This window comes from Engystomops pustulosus, chromosome 1 (genome assembly GCF_040894005.1).
Source record: "Engystomops pustulosus chromosome 1, aEngPut4.maternal, whole genome shotgun sequence".
Classification (NCBI taxonomy): Eukaryota; Metazoa; Chordata; class Amphibia; order Anura; family Leptodactylidae; genus Engystomops; species Engystomops pustulosus.
Window position 1 is genome coordinate 206,875,262 of NC_092411.1, and position 14,631 is coordinate 206,889,892.

At 41.2% G+C, this 14,631-nt stretch overlaps 2 protein-coding genes across 5 annotated transcripts in view; one reads left to right on the forward strand and one right to left on the reverse strand.

Moving 5' to 3' along the window:
• Positions 1-138: 138 nt before the first annotated feature.
• Positions 139-6,580, reverse strand: INTS12 (integrator complex subunit 12). Of its 3 annotated transcripts, none has more exons than XM_072118986.1 (7): positions 6,437-6,580; positions 5,592-5,756; positions 4,858-4,998; positions 4,534-4,721; positions 4,204-4,363; positions 3,188-3,343; positions 139-2,556 (listed from the first exon to the last, which is right to left on the reverse strand). In XM_072118986.1, exons 2-7 carry the CDS (start codon positions 5,745-5,747, stop codon positions 1,969-1,971), a joined length of 1,389 nt encoding a protein of 462 aa, XP_071975087.1. In that variant the 5' UTR covers positions 5,748-5,756; positions 6,437-6,580; the 3' UTR covers positions 139-1,968. The 3 variants fall into 3 exon arrangements, with proteins under 3 accessions (XP_071975087.1, XP_071975095.1, XP_071975100.1); XM_072118994.1 differs by having other exon boundaries at positions 6,363-6,472; XM_072118999.1 differs by lacking the exon at positions 6,437-6,580 and adding an exon at positions 6,088-6,176.
• GSTCD (glutathione S-transferase C-terminal domain containing) overlaps positions 6,550-14,631 on the forward strand; it is a 71,258-nt gene continuing 63,176 nt past the window's right edge. Inside the window, exon 1 of one of the 2 annotated variants that reach the window (XM_072118970.1) lies at positions 6,550-6,662. In XM_072118970.1, coding sequence (XP_071975071.1) covers positions 6,586-6,662 — 77 coding nt within the window. In that variant the 5' untranslated portion in view covers positions 6,550-6,585. Of the gene's footprint in view, positions 6,736-14,631 lie in introns of both variants that reach the window. The other variant, XM_072118979.1, reaches the window with a different exon arrangement.

Consider the following 14,631-nt stretch of genomic DNA (forward strand, 5'->3'; position numbering starts at 1 on the left):
GACAGCCCGTAACACCATCATGCCACATGGAGGTTTACGCACAAATAGGAATATGTAAAAATTATTGTGAGCAGATTTATATATAACACAACATGCAACAGCAACATATTTTTCAGAAATCACAGCCTACCATGTTTACAAAAATAACTTTTTAATTCCTCGTTTATTTATATAGAGCACACAGATTACGTAGCGCTACACAAAGCTTGCCACATCTTTCCCTGTCCCCAATGGGGCTGACAATCCATTTTTTTGGACTTCATATAAAATACGTACAAATGCAGAATACTTGTATAAAGTAATTGTACTTTCCAAAAACAGAAATATGTGAGGAATTAATACATACCCTACATGTATATATTCAGGAAAATATACAGCAAAGGGAACGTCAAATCCACTGGGGCATCAAACTATTTTTGCAGAAAATTACACTGAGCTTCACACAGATATATTATTGTATGGTTTCCTGCATAACAGTAACTCAAATGAAAACTATATATCCATACAACAAACTAATGAGATAGCACAAAGGTCACTTTGAGATGGGTGTAATATGTGTATTACCCGTGAAATAACAGACCCTTCTGCGGTTCATACAAATTTGAGTAAGAATGTCATAAAAAAATTTATTCAGAAATGTATGTGTGTTTTTCGTGTAAAATTTAACTTTTTGGACATGTTCTCAGTTCCAGTGTTAATATGTAGCCACATTAGGCATAGAAGATTGAATATTCATTGTTGACATTAAAAAAACGAAAAGTGTGCTCTCAGATTGTTCTGGGTAGGAGAGGGTTAATAACACAACCTTTAGGAGATGTTATGCCTTATAAAAATTTTGCAACATATAAAGTCAATATTTACTTTAACTGTGAAGTGCAAGCAGCTCCTATGTGCGGCCTCTTCCAAATTTTCCCTACATCCTTCTGGCCAAGATGCTGGAGGGGGCGAAGGACACACACTTCAGAGGACTAAAAATCCGGATCTGTGGCACCTAAAATCTCCCTCCTTTTTCCTCTACTCTTTCATATAAATCTAACTTTGTGTTTCTAGGTGCCGGGAACAAGAGATATTAACTGTTAAAGTGCCATCAGAAAGGATTTTTATATATAAAAGTTGCACCCAAAATTCTCAATTTAAACATGAATATCTCTGGTTCCCTGGCACCTAGAAAATGTCCGATTCTTGTGAATCAGAGGAAAAAAAAGAAGTGAGATGCTAAGTGCCATGGATCCAAAGTTATAGTCCACTGAAGACAGGATTATCCGATAGGTCCTTCAACACAGAGGTGCCACCCTGTAAGAACATATAAGATACATTTGGGGAACTCAATTTTCTGCCCATGTATAGCTATGACCCAATGCACAAAGCACGGTCCATAAAAGCATGATTGGGTGTGTTTGGTGTGAGATAACTTTGATGAGTCCTGATCTCAAAACCATCAAATACTTTTGGAATGATCTAGAACAGAGATTGGGAGCCAGGTCCTCCCATTAAACATAAGTGTCTAATGGATCAATGCTTTGTATTCTGGGACTGCATCCAAGAATAATTTTTCATTTTCCAATTGGTCAATGTAGCTGTATTAGGCTTTTCTCTTGGTTTTTATTATTTTACAAGTGTTTCATCGCCATTTATACGAACAGCATAATTTTAAAAAAAACTGTTGTGTTTATGAACAAAATTTGGCAGTAGGCAGTATAGTTACCTAATGTAAAAACAATATGAAAGCCAAAGAAATCATTCTTTTCCATTTTACTATATTCAAGTGCAGGTAAATGGCATATTACATTAATGGAACAGGAAATCAAGAAAACATTTACTTTTAACACAAAATATCTCATATCAATGTTCTTTAGTGACACGGACACGTGATTGGATTTTTTCAGACTGTTTTTTCCTGTGTTCAATATTCTTGTAAACTACTGCACTTCATAACAAATATACAGTTGTGTATTTTAACCTTTTTTCTTATTTCTTCAGTTTCTTTTGAGCAGCCTTCTTTTTCACCATTTGTAGTCGCTTCATGGCATTCAACTGAGATTCCTGGGATGTAGGACCTTTAGCTCCAGATTGCTGGGAGCTGGGATCCACAGGAGCTTTACTACTGGAGCTTCCGCTGCTTCCTGCAGAGCTGCTTCCTCCATTACCACTGCTCAACTGGCTGCTGATACTACTCCCCGAAGACCCAACACTTGGACTTGGGAGGCCTGTTTTGCTCACATTCTCACTGCTCATGGTACGGCTGAGGCCTGTCTTTCCCAATATCAGAGGGGGCAAGGGTTTTATTGGAACAGAACTTGCATTGCTGTTTCCAGATCCTGGCTTAGATGTAGAACCTGTTTTTATGGGTGTACTGCTACCTGAACCCATTGGCTTTTGAGCTGCGGACAGAGTGGGTGGCTTCCCAACAGCAGCCTGTGTTGTGTTACCGAGCTTGGAGGATGCTAACGCTGCTGAAGCAGTCTTCGCTCCAAATGCTGCCCACCCTGAAAGACCACTTGCAGCGGATGATGATGTTCCAGAATTTGAGGAATTGCCGGATGCTGCAGCGGATACCTTTAAGGAAAGGAAATTTCCGGTGAGATTTCAATAATAAAGGTAACACATTTACTTACCAGAGTAAATATAACAAAGAACATACCCAGAACATTTTATATCTAACACTGGATAGAAATACAGATATGTACACATAGCTAAATATGTTCATCTCCCCGTAACAGTGAACTATCATTCAGAAAAAGCAGCACTCTGTATTGACAAAGATAATAAAGAACTGGTTTACTCAGCACACAGCATCTACCTCTCTCCATTGTACCTTATTTAAACAGAATATTGCCTACCAGATGGCACACACATCCTTTCACAACTTGTGTTAGCAACAGAATTATTAATAGCTGGAAAGAGGATGTAATCTATATCCTGACCACACCTTGCCATCCATCTTGGTACTAAGACCGTGGCCTACACTTTTCTTTCAAAAAAAGGATGGTTACATTACACTAAAACACATTTTCATATAGGTGGTCAATCTTGGCAGCAAACATGTAGATATTTTAAATGGGGATTCTCTTACATAAAGTGATGTAATATTGTTAGTGCAGCTTTGGTACTGTGCGGGGTTAAACCTCTAGGGTTGCATCTCTGTGCCCCTTTACTGCCCAAAGTAAAAGGTAAAATACAGTAATACCTTTACTTCTGTCCTCTTGAAAGCTAAAAATGTGTTTGCAGAATCTACTTTGGGTTTCATCTCAGGTTTGGCGATAGAAGGATCCTTGGTGACCAGCATTGTAGAAGAAGCGGCAGAGGGCGAAGGTTTCTGAGAAGGCTTCTGATTTTTCTGTGCCTACAAGAACAAATGAATAAAGAATCAAATAATAACCGGCTATAATAGTAAATCCCTAGCATGTGCAAGAAAACTGCACTAAAGTTACATACAAGAGTATTAGAGAGGTTTGCCTACCAACATTTGACCCATTTCCTCTGACTGGTGAGGGTCCTACCAGTCTGAATAAAGAGAATCCTTTGTAACTGTGTCTGAAGAGAGGGATAGGTTTCCCAGGCTTACTAGTCTTCCAATCAGCAGTTTCACAGTAATTAATACATGTGCAGTGAGTGTGAAGCATCTGCCTCCACATTCAGACAATAGGAAAGGTGACCATCATTCTCCTGGTTGGTGGTGGTGGTTCCACCAATCTACGAATGATTTTCTATACGGATATATAGTATTGATGGGCAAATCCTTATATCTACATCTGATAAGATAGACTTAAAAGGGTGAATTTATTGTATGCTGATGTAGGAAGAAATCCCACCCCTCAAGCCACTAATCCATTGACAACTTTTTTCTCACTGTGAACAGACCCATAGGAATCAATGGGTCAATATACCATCATACAAAAAAACAGATACCATAGTGAGCTTAAAGACGCCCATCAGAATACATCTTTATGCTTATGGCACCATCAACATTATAGATACTGATCCATCCAGATCAGTATAGGTGGTCATATGTAGGTCACTGATTACAGTAGAGATTCTAAGACATTCACAGGTCAAATCCAACAGATCCAACTGTTCTTGGTGAAGAATAAGTCACATTTTACTCTGTGGTGCTTCTGTAAATTTCTCATTATTTGGCCAATGTGATCATATGGTTTTACATTCACCATTTTAGCATCAGATTCTTGCATTTAAAGATCTTACCATTCTCTTCATCTGTCTAGTACAGCGTGCACAGTACCAGACCAGACGGGGATCATTCACATCTTTATCTGTGACTTGAGGTTTGTGACAGTCTTGATGGTAGAGATTATGACATTCCTGACACTCCACCAACTGATTACCAGAGAAAACCGTCATCTGTCTGCAGAAAAAAAAAACAGTCAAATGTTGTCCGAAGCTAAGAAAAATGTGCTACTTTGCAATGGACCCAATAAAATATGTCCATGAGAGGAAGAGGATGAAAGAGCATTGCCTTTTTTAACAAAACACTGCAGCCAACAATGAAGTGAACACTAGATTCCAGGCACTCACCGGCAGACTACGCAGGCTAGCCCCATCTCCATGGCAAAGTCATCTGCACTAGTTTCATCAAAGCTGGATAGATCAGGAATAGGAATGTCCTTACTGATCGGCACAGTGATAGGAGAGGAACGCGCTTCTGCTTTCTCCAAACGTGGTTTCTTTGGCAAATCAACTGGATCACTAACATCAGCTTTCATCTATGATAATAAACAAACACAAAATTTAATTACAATAATAATAATAATAATAATAATAAACAAGAACAGACATACTAGACTAAGATTCAATAAACCTGTATTCAGAAGCATATGATGGTTATGCTCCAGAACTTACCTTATCTGATGACCTCTTCTCGGCCTCTTTCTTTACCTTCTCTGCTGGCATTGGTTTCAGGATGCTACTCGCAGGAGAACTGTTGCTAGATTTCACATCAGACTTGGGTTTTGGCAGTGTGACTTTAGAATGCTCAACATCCTTAAACAAAAAACATAAATATCAAATTCTCTTCTGTATTTCAGGGACTTTCTGATACTAGATCACAAAGTCTGTATATATCCAAAGTCTGTATAACCAGATAGTTGTGAGCCTAGCCTTACACATCACATCACTACTTTTTACACTGTAGACCCAGGTTGCTTCAGCCTTGCACTACTGTACTCTCACACACCCTATATGTGGCACCAGCCACCACCCCCTCCACATTAGCAATGGAATATCCCTTCAATTTCCACAGAACTGTCTACTCATCCTACTCATGTGACCAGTGCCCACTCCCTACTTCCCAAGTTGGAAACCCTCATACATTTCCAAGTAGTCATGTGGTGGCTATGACCCCCCACTTATCACAGAAAAGTGTCCCTTCACATTTCTTGTATGAAGTCATTAGCAAGCAATCTATTGGGATCCTTCATCACTCTGTGCTATGACAATTGCTGTGTGGTGTTTTCTACCCAACAGGAGCAGCCTGTGACAGAGAATATTAAAATGAAACATCATAAATGTTCATTAATGCTATAATGGAAAAAAAACCTCTGGAATAAAAGAGTATTCTTTGTCTCAGGTCAAACCTTTTGTGGAGGCCGATATCCAGAGTCAATGCCCTTGCACAGAGATTCATCCAGTAAGGCTTTCAGTCTCTCTGCAGAATCTTTGCTCTTAGAGTGGAGGAAACCCAGTGCTTTCAGAAAAACTGGATCCAACTCTGTGTTTATCACAGCCGCCATGTTTCAACCCTAAGAGAAAAATAGAACATCTGAATCCATTAACAGCTTTCATGGAAGCTCAAAAGAATACACGAAGAATATAGGCCTTTATTGGAAACCAGGCCTTACAGTGGCCACTGACAGCCTCTTACTTTGTATATTCTTTAGTTCTGAGTCTCCACAGGACAACATAATTTAATACAAAGTTTATTGAAAAATTGACAGCATTTTTGTTATTATTACAAATATAGAGCTTTGTATATGTTATTAGTCTTTGCTTTCAATGATGGACTAGTCACTGCTTTGGCAATTCCAGAAAACGTTTACAGCAACATGTTAACAAGTCTGGTTGATATCTTACACAGCTTACAAATGGAGATCATTAGATCCTTTTACTGTTTTGTGGCTCAGAAGTGTTTGAGAGAAGAAATGTTCTATATGCCAATCGAAACCAATCAGGACTAAGCTGTCATTTTCACACAGATGTTTAAAAAGTGAAAGCTGAGCCCTGATTGGTTTCCATGGGCAACTAGAACAGTTGAACCTTAGGCACTTTTGACAACCCTCCTCTATATGTTATATAGCTGCACATAATGTGGCTGAAAAGCCTCCCATACACTAGGAAGTGATACTGACCACTCCTGTGATAATTCCTCATAACACAGCCACAAACATGGCGCTCACTAACACACCCACACACGGTTCACTACCTGACTGCCGGTACCGGTACAGGAGATCGGTAGCCACTTCCGGGTGTACGAAGCCACGGTCCGTTTTCCCCGGGTCTCGTTAACCCGAGTACAGCGTTCCGCCTCTGTCTCTCTGGAAGAATAGTTCCGCCCTGGGATGTAATGGATGAATGCAGATTGAGAAGCAGCCACCAGCGGTAGATACGAGAACGAGACTGATTCAAGGTTGCACAGCCGGGCCGGAAGAGTCAGTGCACATGGATTTGTAACCAGAAGCGTCATCTTCATAGGGTGTAGTGAAGGCAGCAGCTCCCACACAGGTACATGACAGCCTCATGCCCTCAGCGGTAGTACACATTGCTATACACGTTCTCATAATCTATGAAGTGTCAGACCATTCACAGGACAGCAGATGTATGTGGTGTTACTCCTGACATCAGAGTATACAACCTGCAGCATCGACATCATAGATCTACAACAGTATATTTTTATATATATATATATATATATATATATATATATATATATACACACACCCTGCTACTCCTGGAGATCAGTGTATACAGTATATATACACACTGCTATTCCTGGAGATCAGTATATACAGTATATATACACACACCGCTGCTCCTTGAGATCAGTGTATACAGTGTATATACACCCTGCTACTCCTGGAGATCAGTGTATACACTATATCAGTGATGGCGAACCTTTTAGAGACCAAGTGCCCAAACTACAACCAAGACCCACTAATTTATCGCAAAGTGCCAACACAGAAATTTAATAAGTGACTTATACTCCCTGCTCTGTCACATCTTTCATTCATATCAGCACCCTGAGGACACCAATAAAGCAGAAAATAGGAGAAATTTGGATGATCATTGTAGCTTCCCTCCAGGGTCCCATAAACAGGAAGAATTGTCAGGGCCGGAGCAGGAGCTACAATGATAATCCAAATCCATCCACACCTTCCCACTCCTCCAGTAGTCCCAGATAGTGCTGTCACTTAAAAATAGCTCTGTGTACAGCAAGTCCTGGGCTGTCTGGGACTGCAGGAAGATACCTGGAGTCCTCTATGGTGATGGCCTGAGTGCCCACAGAAAAGGCTCTGAGTGCCACCTCTGGCACCCGTGCCATAGGTTCGCCACCACTGCACTATATTTACACACTGCTTCTCCTGGAGATCAGTGTATACACTATATATACACATTGCTTCTCCTGGAGATAGGTGTATACAGCATATATATACACACTGCTACTGCTGGAGATCAGTGTATACAATATATATACACACTGCTTCTCCTGGAGATCAGTGTATACAGTATATATACACATTGCTACTCCTGGAGATCAGTGTATACAATATATATACACACTGCTACTCCTGGAGATCAGTGTATGCAATATATATACACACTGCTACTCCTGGAGATCAGTGTATACAATATATATACACACTGCTACTCCTGGAGATCAGTGTATACAGTATATATACACCCTGCTACTCCTGGAGATCAGTGTATACAGTATATATACACCCTGCTACTCCCAGAGATCAGTGTATACAGTATATATACACACTGCTACTCCCGGAGATCAGTGTATACACTATATTTACACACTGCTACTCCTGGAGATAAGTGTATACAGTATATATATACACTGCTACTCCTGGAGATCAGTGTATACAGTATTTATACACGGCTACTCCCGGAGATCAGTGTATACAGTATATTTACACACTGCTACTCCCAGAGATCAGTGTATACAGTATATCTACACACTTCTACTCCTGGAGATCAGTGTATACAGTATATATATATACACACTGCTACTCCTGGAGATCAGTGTATACAGTATATATACACACCGCTTCGCTTGGAGATCAGTGTATATAGTATATTTACACACTGCTACTCCTGGATATCAGTGTATACAGTATATATACACACTCACTGCTACTCCTGGAGATCAGTGTATACAGTATATTTACACACTGCTATTCCTGGAGATCAGTGTATACAGTATATATACACACTGCTACTCCTGGAGATTAGTGTATACAGTATATATATACACACTGCTACTCCTGGAGATCAGTGTATACAGTATATATACACACCGCTTCGCTTGGAGATCAGTGTATATAGTATATTTACACACTGCTACTCCTGGATATCAGTGTATACAGTATATATACACACTCACTGCTACTCCTGGAGATCAGTGTATACAGTATATTTACACACTGCTATTCCTGGAGATCAGTGTATACAGTATATATACACACTGCTACTCCTGGAGATTAGTGTATACAGCCTGCCCCCCCCCCCCCACAGTATATATACAGTCATGGACAAAAGTTTTGGGAATGACACAAATATTATATTTTCACATAATCTGTTGCCCTCTGGTTTTTTTTGTGTGTTTGTTATGTTTTTATCACATACAGAAATACAAGAGTAATCATATTATGAGTAACAAAAGCTTTTATTGACAGTTAGAATGAGTTAATGCAGCAAGTCAATATTTGCAGTGTTGACCCTTCTTCTTCAGGACCTCTGCAATTCTCCCCGACAGCTCTCAATCAACTTGTGGACCAAATCCTGACTGATAGCAGTCCATTCTTGCACAATCAATGCTTGCATTTTGTCACAATTTGTTGGTTTTTGTTTGTCCACCTGTCTCTTGATGATTGACCACAAGTTCTCAATGGGATTAAGATCTGGGGAGTTTGCAGGCCATGGACCCAAAATCTCTATGTTTTGTTCCCTGAGCCATTTAGTTATCACCTTTGCTTTATGGAAGGTCCGCCATCATGCTGGAAAAGGCATTGTTGATCATCAAACTGCTCTTGGACGGTTGGGAGAAGTTGCTCTTGGAGGACATTCTGGTATCATTCTTTATGCATGGATGTGTTTTTAGGCAAGACTGTGAGAGAGCCGATTCCCTTGGCTGAGAAGCCGCCCCACACATGAATGGTTGCAGGAGGCTTTACAGTTGGCATGAGACGAGACTGGTGGTATCGCTCACCTTGTCTTCTCCGAATAAGCTGTTTTCCAGATGTTCCAAACAATCGGAAAGGGGATTCATCAGAGAAAATGGGAGAAATTTGTCATCACGTTTCTGAGGTAAAACTTCTAGTTGCGCATGGAAACCAATCAGAGCTCAGCTTTAATTTTATAAACAGCTGTGGGAAAATGAAAGGTGAGCACTGATTGGTTGCCATGGGCAACTAGAACAGTTCTGCTCTAATAGACTTATGATAAATCTCCCCCAATTACTTTACCCCAGTCCTCAGCAGTCCACTGTACCTTTTGCAGAATATCAGTCTGTCCTTGATGTTTTTCTGGAGAGAAGTGGCTTCTTTGCTGCCCTTTGACACCCGGCCTTGCTCCAAGAGTCTCTGCCTCACAGTGCGTGCAGATGCACTCACACCTGCCAGCTGCCATTCCTGAGCAAGCTCTGCACTGCTGGTAGCCCTATCCCGAAGCTGAAACACTTTTAAGAGACGGTCTTGACACTTGCTGGTCCTTCTTGGGCGCCATGGAGCCTTTTTGACAACAATGAAACCTCTCTTCTTAAATTCCTTGATGATGCGATACATTGTAGACTGAGGTGCAATCTTTCTAGCTGCGATACTCTTCCCTGTTAGGCCAGTTTTGTGCAGTACAATAATGACTGCACATGTTTCTTTAGAGATAACCATGGTTAACAGGAGAGAAACAATGATGCCAAGCACCAGCCTCCTTAGAAAGTTTCCAGTGGTGTGATTCTTACTTAATCATGAAAGATTGATCTCCAGCCCTGTCCTCATCAACACCCACATCACACCTACTGGAGCAATCACTGAAACGATGCAATGAAGTTGAAATGTGTTTTGGGGGGAAAAGTTCATTTCCTAGGCAAAAATGGACTTTTGCAATTAATTGCTGTTAAGCTGATCACTCTTTATAACATTCTGGAGTATATGCAAATTGCCATTATAAAACCCGATGCAGTAGACTTTGTAAAATGAACACTTGTATCATTGTCAAAACTTTTATCCATGACTGTATTATACACACACAATGCTACTCCTGGAGATCAATGTATACAGCCTTCAACACCACCATAGTAGATGCAGCATATACACACACTCAGTGTAGACAATGTGCAGCTTCACCACAGTATGCACAGTATATACACATTCTGCTGTTATGGGAGATCAGTGTATACAGCCTGCAGCACCACCATCACATATATAGTATACTGTATATCCAAACATTCGGTGGGTACGAAAAGTATTCAGACCCCTTTATATATTTCACTCTTTGTTTCATTGTAGCCAATTTGTAAGCTCAAAATAATTATTTTTTTTGCTACTTAATGTACACTCTGCACCCAATCTTGATAGAAAAAAACTGAAATGTAGATATTTTTGCTAATTTAAATTTATTGCAGAAGAAAAACTGAAATATCACATGGTTCTTTCAACATTTCTTTTACAAAACGTGTGCATTAAAGCAATATTAACACACATGTTAACATCGTGCAAACAAACACGTGTGTTAACATTGAATTAACACATGCGTTTTATAAACGCGACGATGGCAGCAATGTAGTCTCCTCTTCTCAGTGTTGTGATGCACCACATGTGAACGAGCCCTGAGGGTTCGATTTGCCTAATTAGAAAGCTGTTAACATTTGCGTTTATAAAACGCAACAGTTAAGGCAATGTTAATGCGTGTGTTAACACTTGCATTTTGTAAAAGCAAGTCTTAACAGCTGTTTAATAAGGCATGTCTCTTTTTGAAACGCATGCGTTAGATGCGATGTGTGACTGCACCCTGAGATAGTTCTTCGTTGGATTCCAGCTGTGTTTAATTAAACTAATTGGACTTGATTAGGAAAGACACAAACCTGTCTATATGAGACCTCACAGTGCATTTCAGAGTACGAGAATCACGAGGCCTAAGGAACTACCCAAAGTGTTCAGGGGCAGTATTGTGGCAAGGCACAGATCTGGCCAAGGTTACAAAAGAATTTCTGCAGCAGGTTTCTAAGAGCACAATGGCCTCTAAATCCTCAAACAGTAGGTGTTTGGGACTGCCGCAACTCTTCATCAACCTGGTCGTCCAGCCAAACTAAGCAATCGTGGGAGAAGAGTGGTGGTGAGAGAGGTAAAGAAGAACTCCTAGATCACTGTGGTTGAGCTCGAGAGATGCAGCAGGGAGAAAGTTCCACAAAGTCAACTATCACTGAAGCCTCCACCGGTCAGGCTTTATCGCAGAGTGCGTCGACAATACCTATGAATGCCGCATACAGTGTACTTAAAAACACACAAAGGACTCCCAGACTATGAGAAATAAGGTTCTCTGGTCTGATGAGATTGAATTTTTGGTGTTAATTCTAAGTGGCATATTTGGAGAAAAACAGACACTGCTCATCACCTGCCAAATACAATCCCAACAGTGAAACATGGTGGTGCTAGCATCATGCTATGGGGGTGTTTTGCAGCTGCAGGGACAGGACACCTGGTTGCAGTTGAAGGAAAGATGAATGCGGCTATCCTGGATGAAAACCTCTTTCAGAGTGCTTTGGACCTCAGACTGGGGGAACCTTCTAACAAGACAATGACCATAAGTACACAGATAAAATAACAAAGCAGTGGCTTCAGAAAAACTATGTGGCCATTCTTGTCTGTCCCAGCCAGAGCCCTGACCTAAACCCAATTGAGCATCTCTGGAGAGACTTGAAAATGGCTTCCACCTACATTCACCATCCAACCTGAGGAAACTGGAGAAGATCTGCAAGGAAGAATGTCAGATAATCCCCAAATCCAGGTGTAAACACAAATTGTTGCATCATTCTCAAGAAGACTCATGGCTGTACTAGCTCAAAAGCTCCTTCTACTCAATACTGAGCAAAGGGTCTGAATACTTATGACCAGGTGATATTGCGTAGTCGGAATAGCTGAATCATTTTTCAGGCTTTAACCCCTTAACGACTTGGCCTTTTTTAGTTTTTTCACTTCCATTTTTCACTCACCAACTTCAAAAATCTATAACTTTTTTATTTTTCCACATAAAGAGCTGTGTTATGGCTTATTTTCTGCGTAACAAATTGCACTTCGTAGTGACGGTATTTAATATTCTATGGCGTGTACTGGGAAGTGGGAAAAAAATTCCAAATGCAGTGAAAATGGTGAAAAACCACATTTGTGACGTTTTCTTGTGGGCTTGGATTTTACAGCTTTCACTCTGCGTCCCAAATGACATGTCTACTTTATTCTTTGGGTCGGTACGATCACGTGGATACCAAATTTGTATAGGTTTTATAATGTTTTCATACATTTAAAAAAATTAAAACCTCCTGTACAAAATATTTTTTTTTTATTTTGCCATCTTCTGGGGCCAATAACTTTTTCATACTTTGGTGTACGGAGCTGCGGATAGTGTCATTTTTTGCGAATTTTGATGCCGTTTTCATTACTATAATTTTTTGGACTGTGCAACCTTTTGATCACTTTTTATTAATTTTTTTATATTTTTCAAAATGGCAAAAAAATGCCATTTTCGACTTTGGACGCTATTTTCCGTTACGGGGTTAAACATAGTGAAAAAACATGATCATATTTTGATAGATCGGGCATTTTCGGACGCGGTGATACCTGATGTGTTTATGATTTTTACTGTTTATTTATTTTTATATCATTTCTAGGGAAAGGGGGGTGATTTGAATTTTTAGGTTTTTTTATTATAGTTTTTTTTTTTAAAACTTTTTTTTATTTTTACTTTTACTATTTTTCAGACTCCCTAGGGTACTCTAACCCTAGGTAGTCTGATCGATCCTATCATATACTGCCATACTACAGTATGGCAGTATATGTGGATTTTACTCCCCATGCATTACAATGTGCAATTAGGGTTAAAAGGAAGTAGCCTCGGGTGTTCGGAACACCCGAGGTTACCATGGCGACGGATCGCCGCTCCCCGTCATCGGGGAGCAGCGATCCACAACAAGATGGCGGCGCCCATGCGGCGCCATCTCTTTGAAGCCGCCGGTAGCATTGCCGGCGGCGATCACGGAGCAAACACCCGCGATCGGTGCTAGCACCGATCGCGGGTGTTACCGGTAAGCCTTTGCTGCAATATGCAGCAAAGACTTACCGGCTATGGAGAGGGCTCGGCCCGCGAGCCCTCCCCATGCACCGGGACCCGGCGCGCGCCGTACTAGAGGGGTTGTTTTAAAGTTCTCTAGATAAATTGCTGATCCATGATCGCTCTGATCATGGAAATGGGGAATCCATTCTCGCTACTAGGTGGAGAGGCAGTATGAGCATGCGTCCTGCCACTCTCTTTAGTAGTATGTGTAAGTGTCAGAAATTGCTGACTGTCAGGATTAGTGGTAGTGGATCCTCTGGACCACCGTGGACGAAGACAAAGCCAAAACCTGGGATGGAGTTTAAGTGGCACCTGGTTTTCACCAGAGCCGGCCGCAAAGTGGGTAGGACTTGCAGCCCAGGGCCTGATTAACCCTCTCAACTGTTTTTGGTATGCAGATGGGAAGTTCAGTTTAACTTGCAGTTGACCGTACAGAGACCGCCAGTAACTGGAAACAAACTGGACCCCATGATCTGAGACAATGTGCAGGGGAAGTCCATGTAGCCGGAACATGTGCAGGAAGAACAGGCTGGAAAGGCGTGGAGCCGATGGCAGACCTGGCAGAGGAACAAAGCGGGACAGAGAAGCAATCCGTTACCACCCAGATCTCTGTGTTACTGGAAGAAGATGGAAGATCCGTAATAAAGTCCATAGCTATGTCCACGGCATCTGGGTATCGGCAACGGGAGCAGCAGACCTGCTGGATTGAGACGTGACGACTTGTTACGGGCACAGGAACCCACAAAATCTCAAACGTCCTTGACCAGATCTGGCCACCAGTAGTAAAAAGATATGAGAGCAATAGATCTCTGCACCCCAGGGTGCCCAGCCACATGAGAGCAATATCCACAAGTTAGTAGAAGAGCAGATCAGAGATAGGTCTTTCCAGGAGGAAGCTGCCGTAGGTCCACAGGAGCAGCAAGAACCAGTCGTTCCTGAGGAACAATATGACAAGCTGCCGATTTTTCCCCAACAACATGGGAGGCATGAGAGAGGGCATCAGCCTTGACATTCTTCTCGGCTGGACGGAAGTAAATCATGAAGTTGAATTGAGGGAGGAAGAGGGACCAG

Excerpts from the sequence above, each read along its gene's own strand:
- INTS12 (XM_072118986.1), bottom strand. The coding sequence starts at position 5,747 with ATGGCGGCTGTGATAAACACAGAGTTGGATCCAGTTTTTCTGAAAGCA. Across the intron at positions 4,999-5,591 it reads GATATCGGCCTCCACAAAAG|GATGTTGAGCATTCTAAAGT; the intron begins GTTTGACCTGAG and ends TTTTTGTTTAAG. Across the intron at positions 3,344-4,203 it reads CTAGACAGATGAAGAGAATG|GCACAGAAAAATCAGAAGCC; the intron begins GTAAGATCTTTA and ends TTGTTCTTGTAG.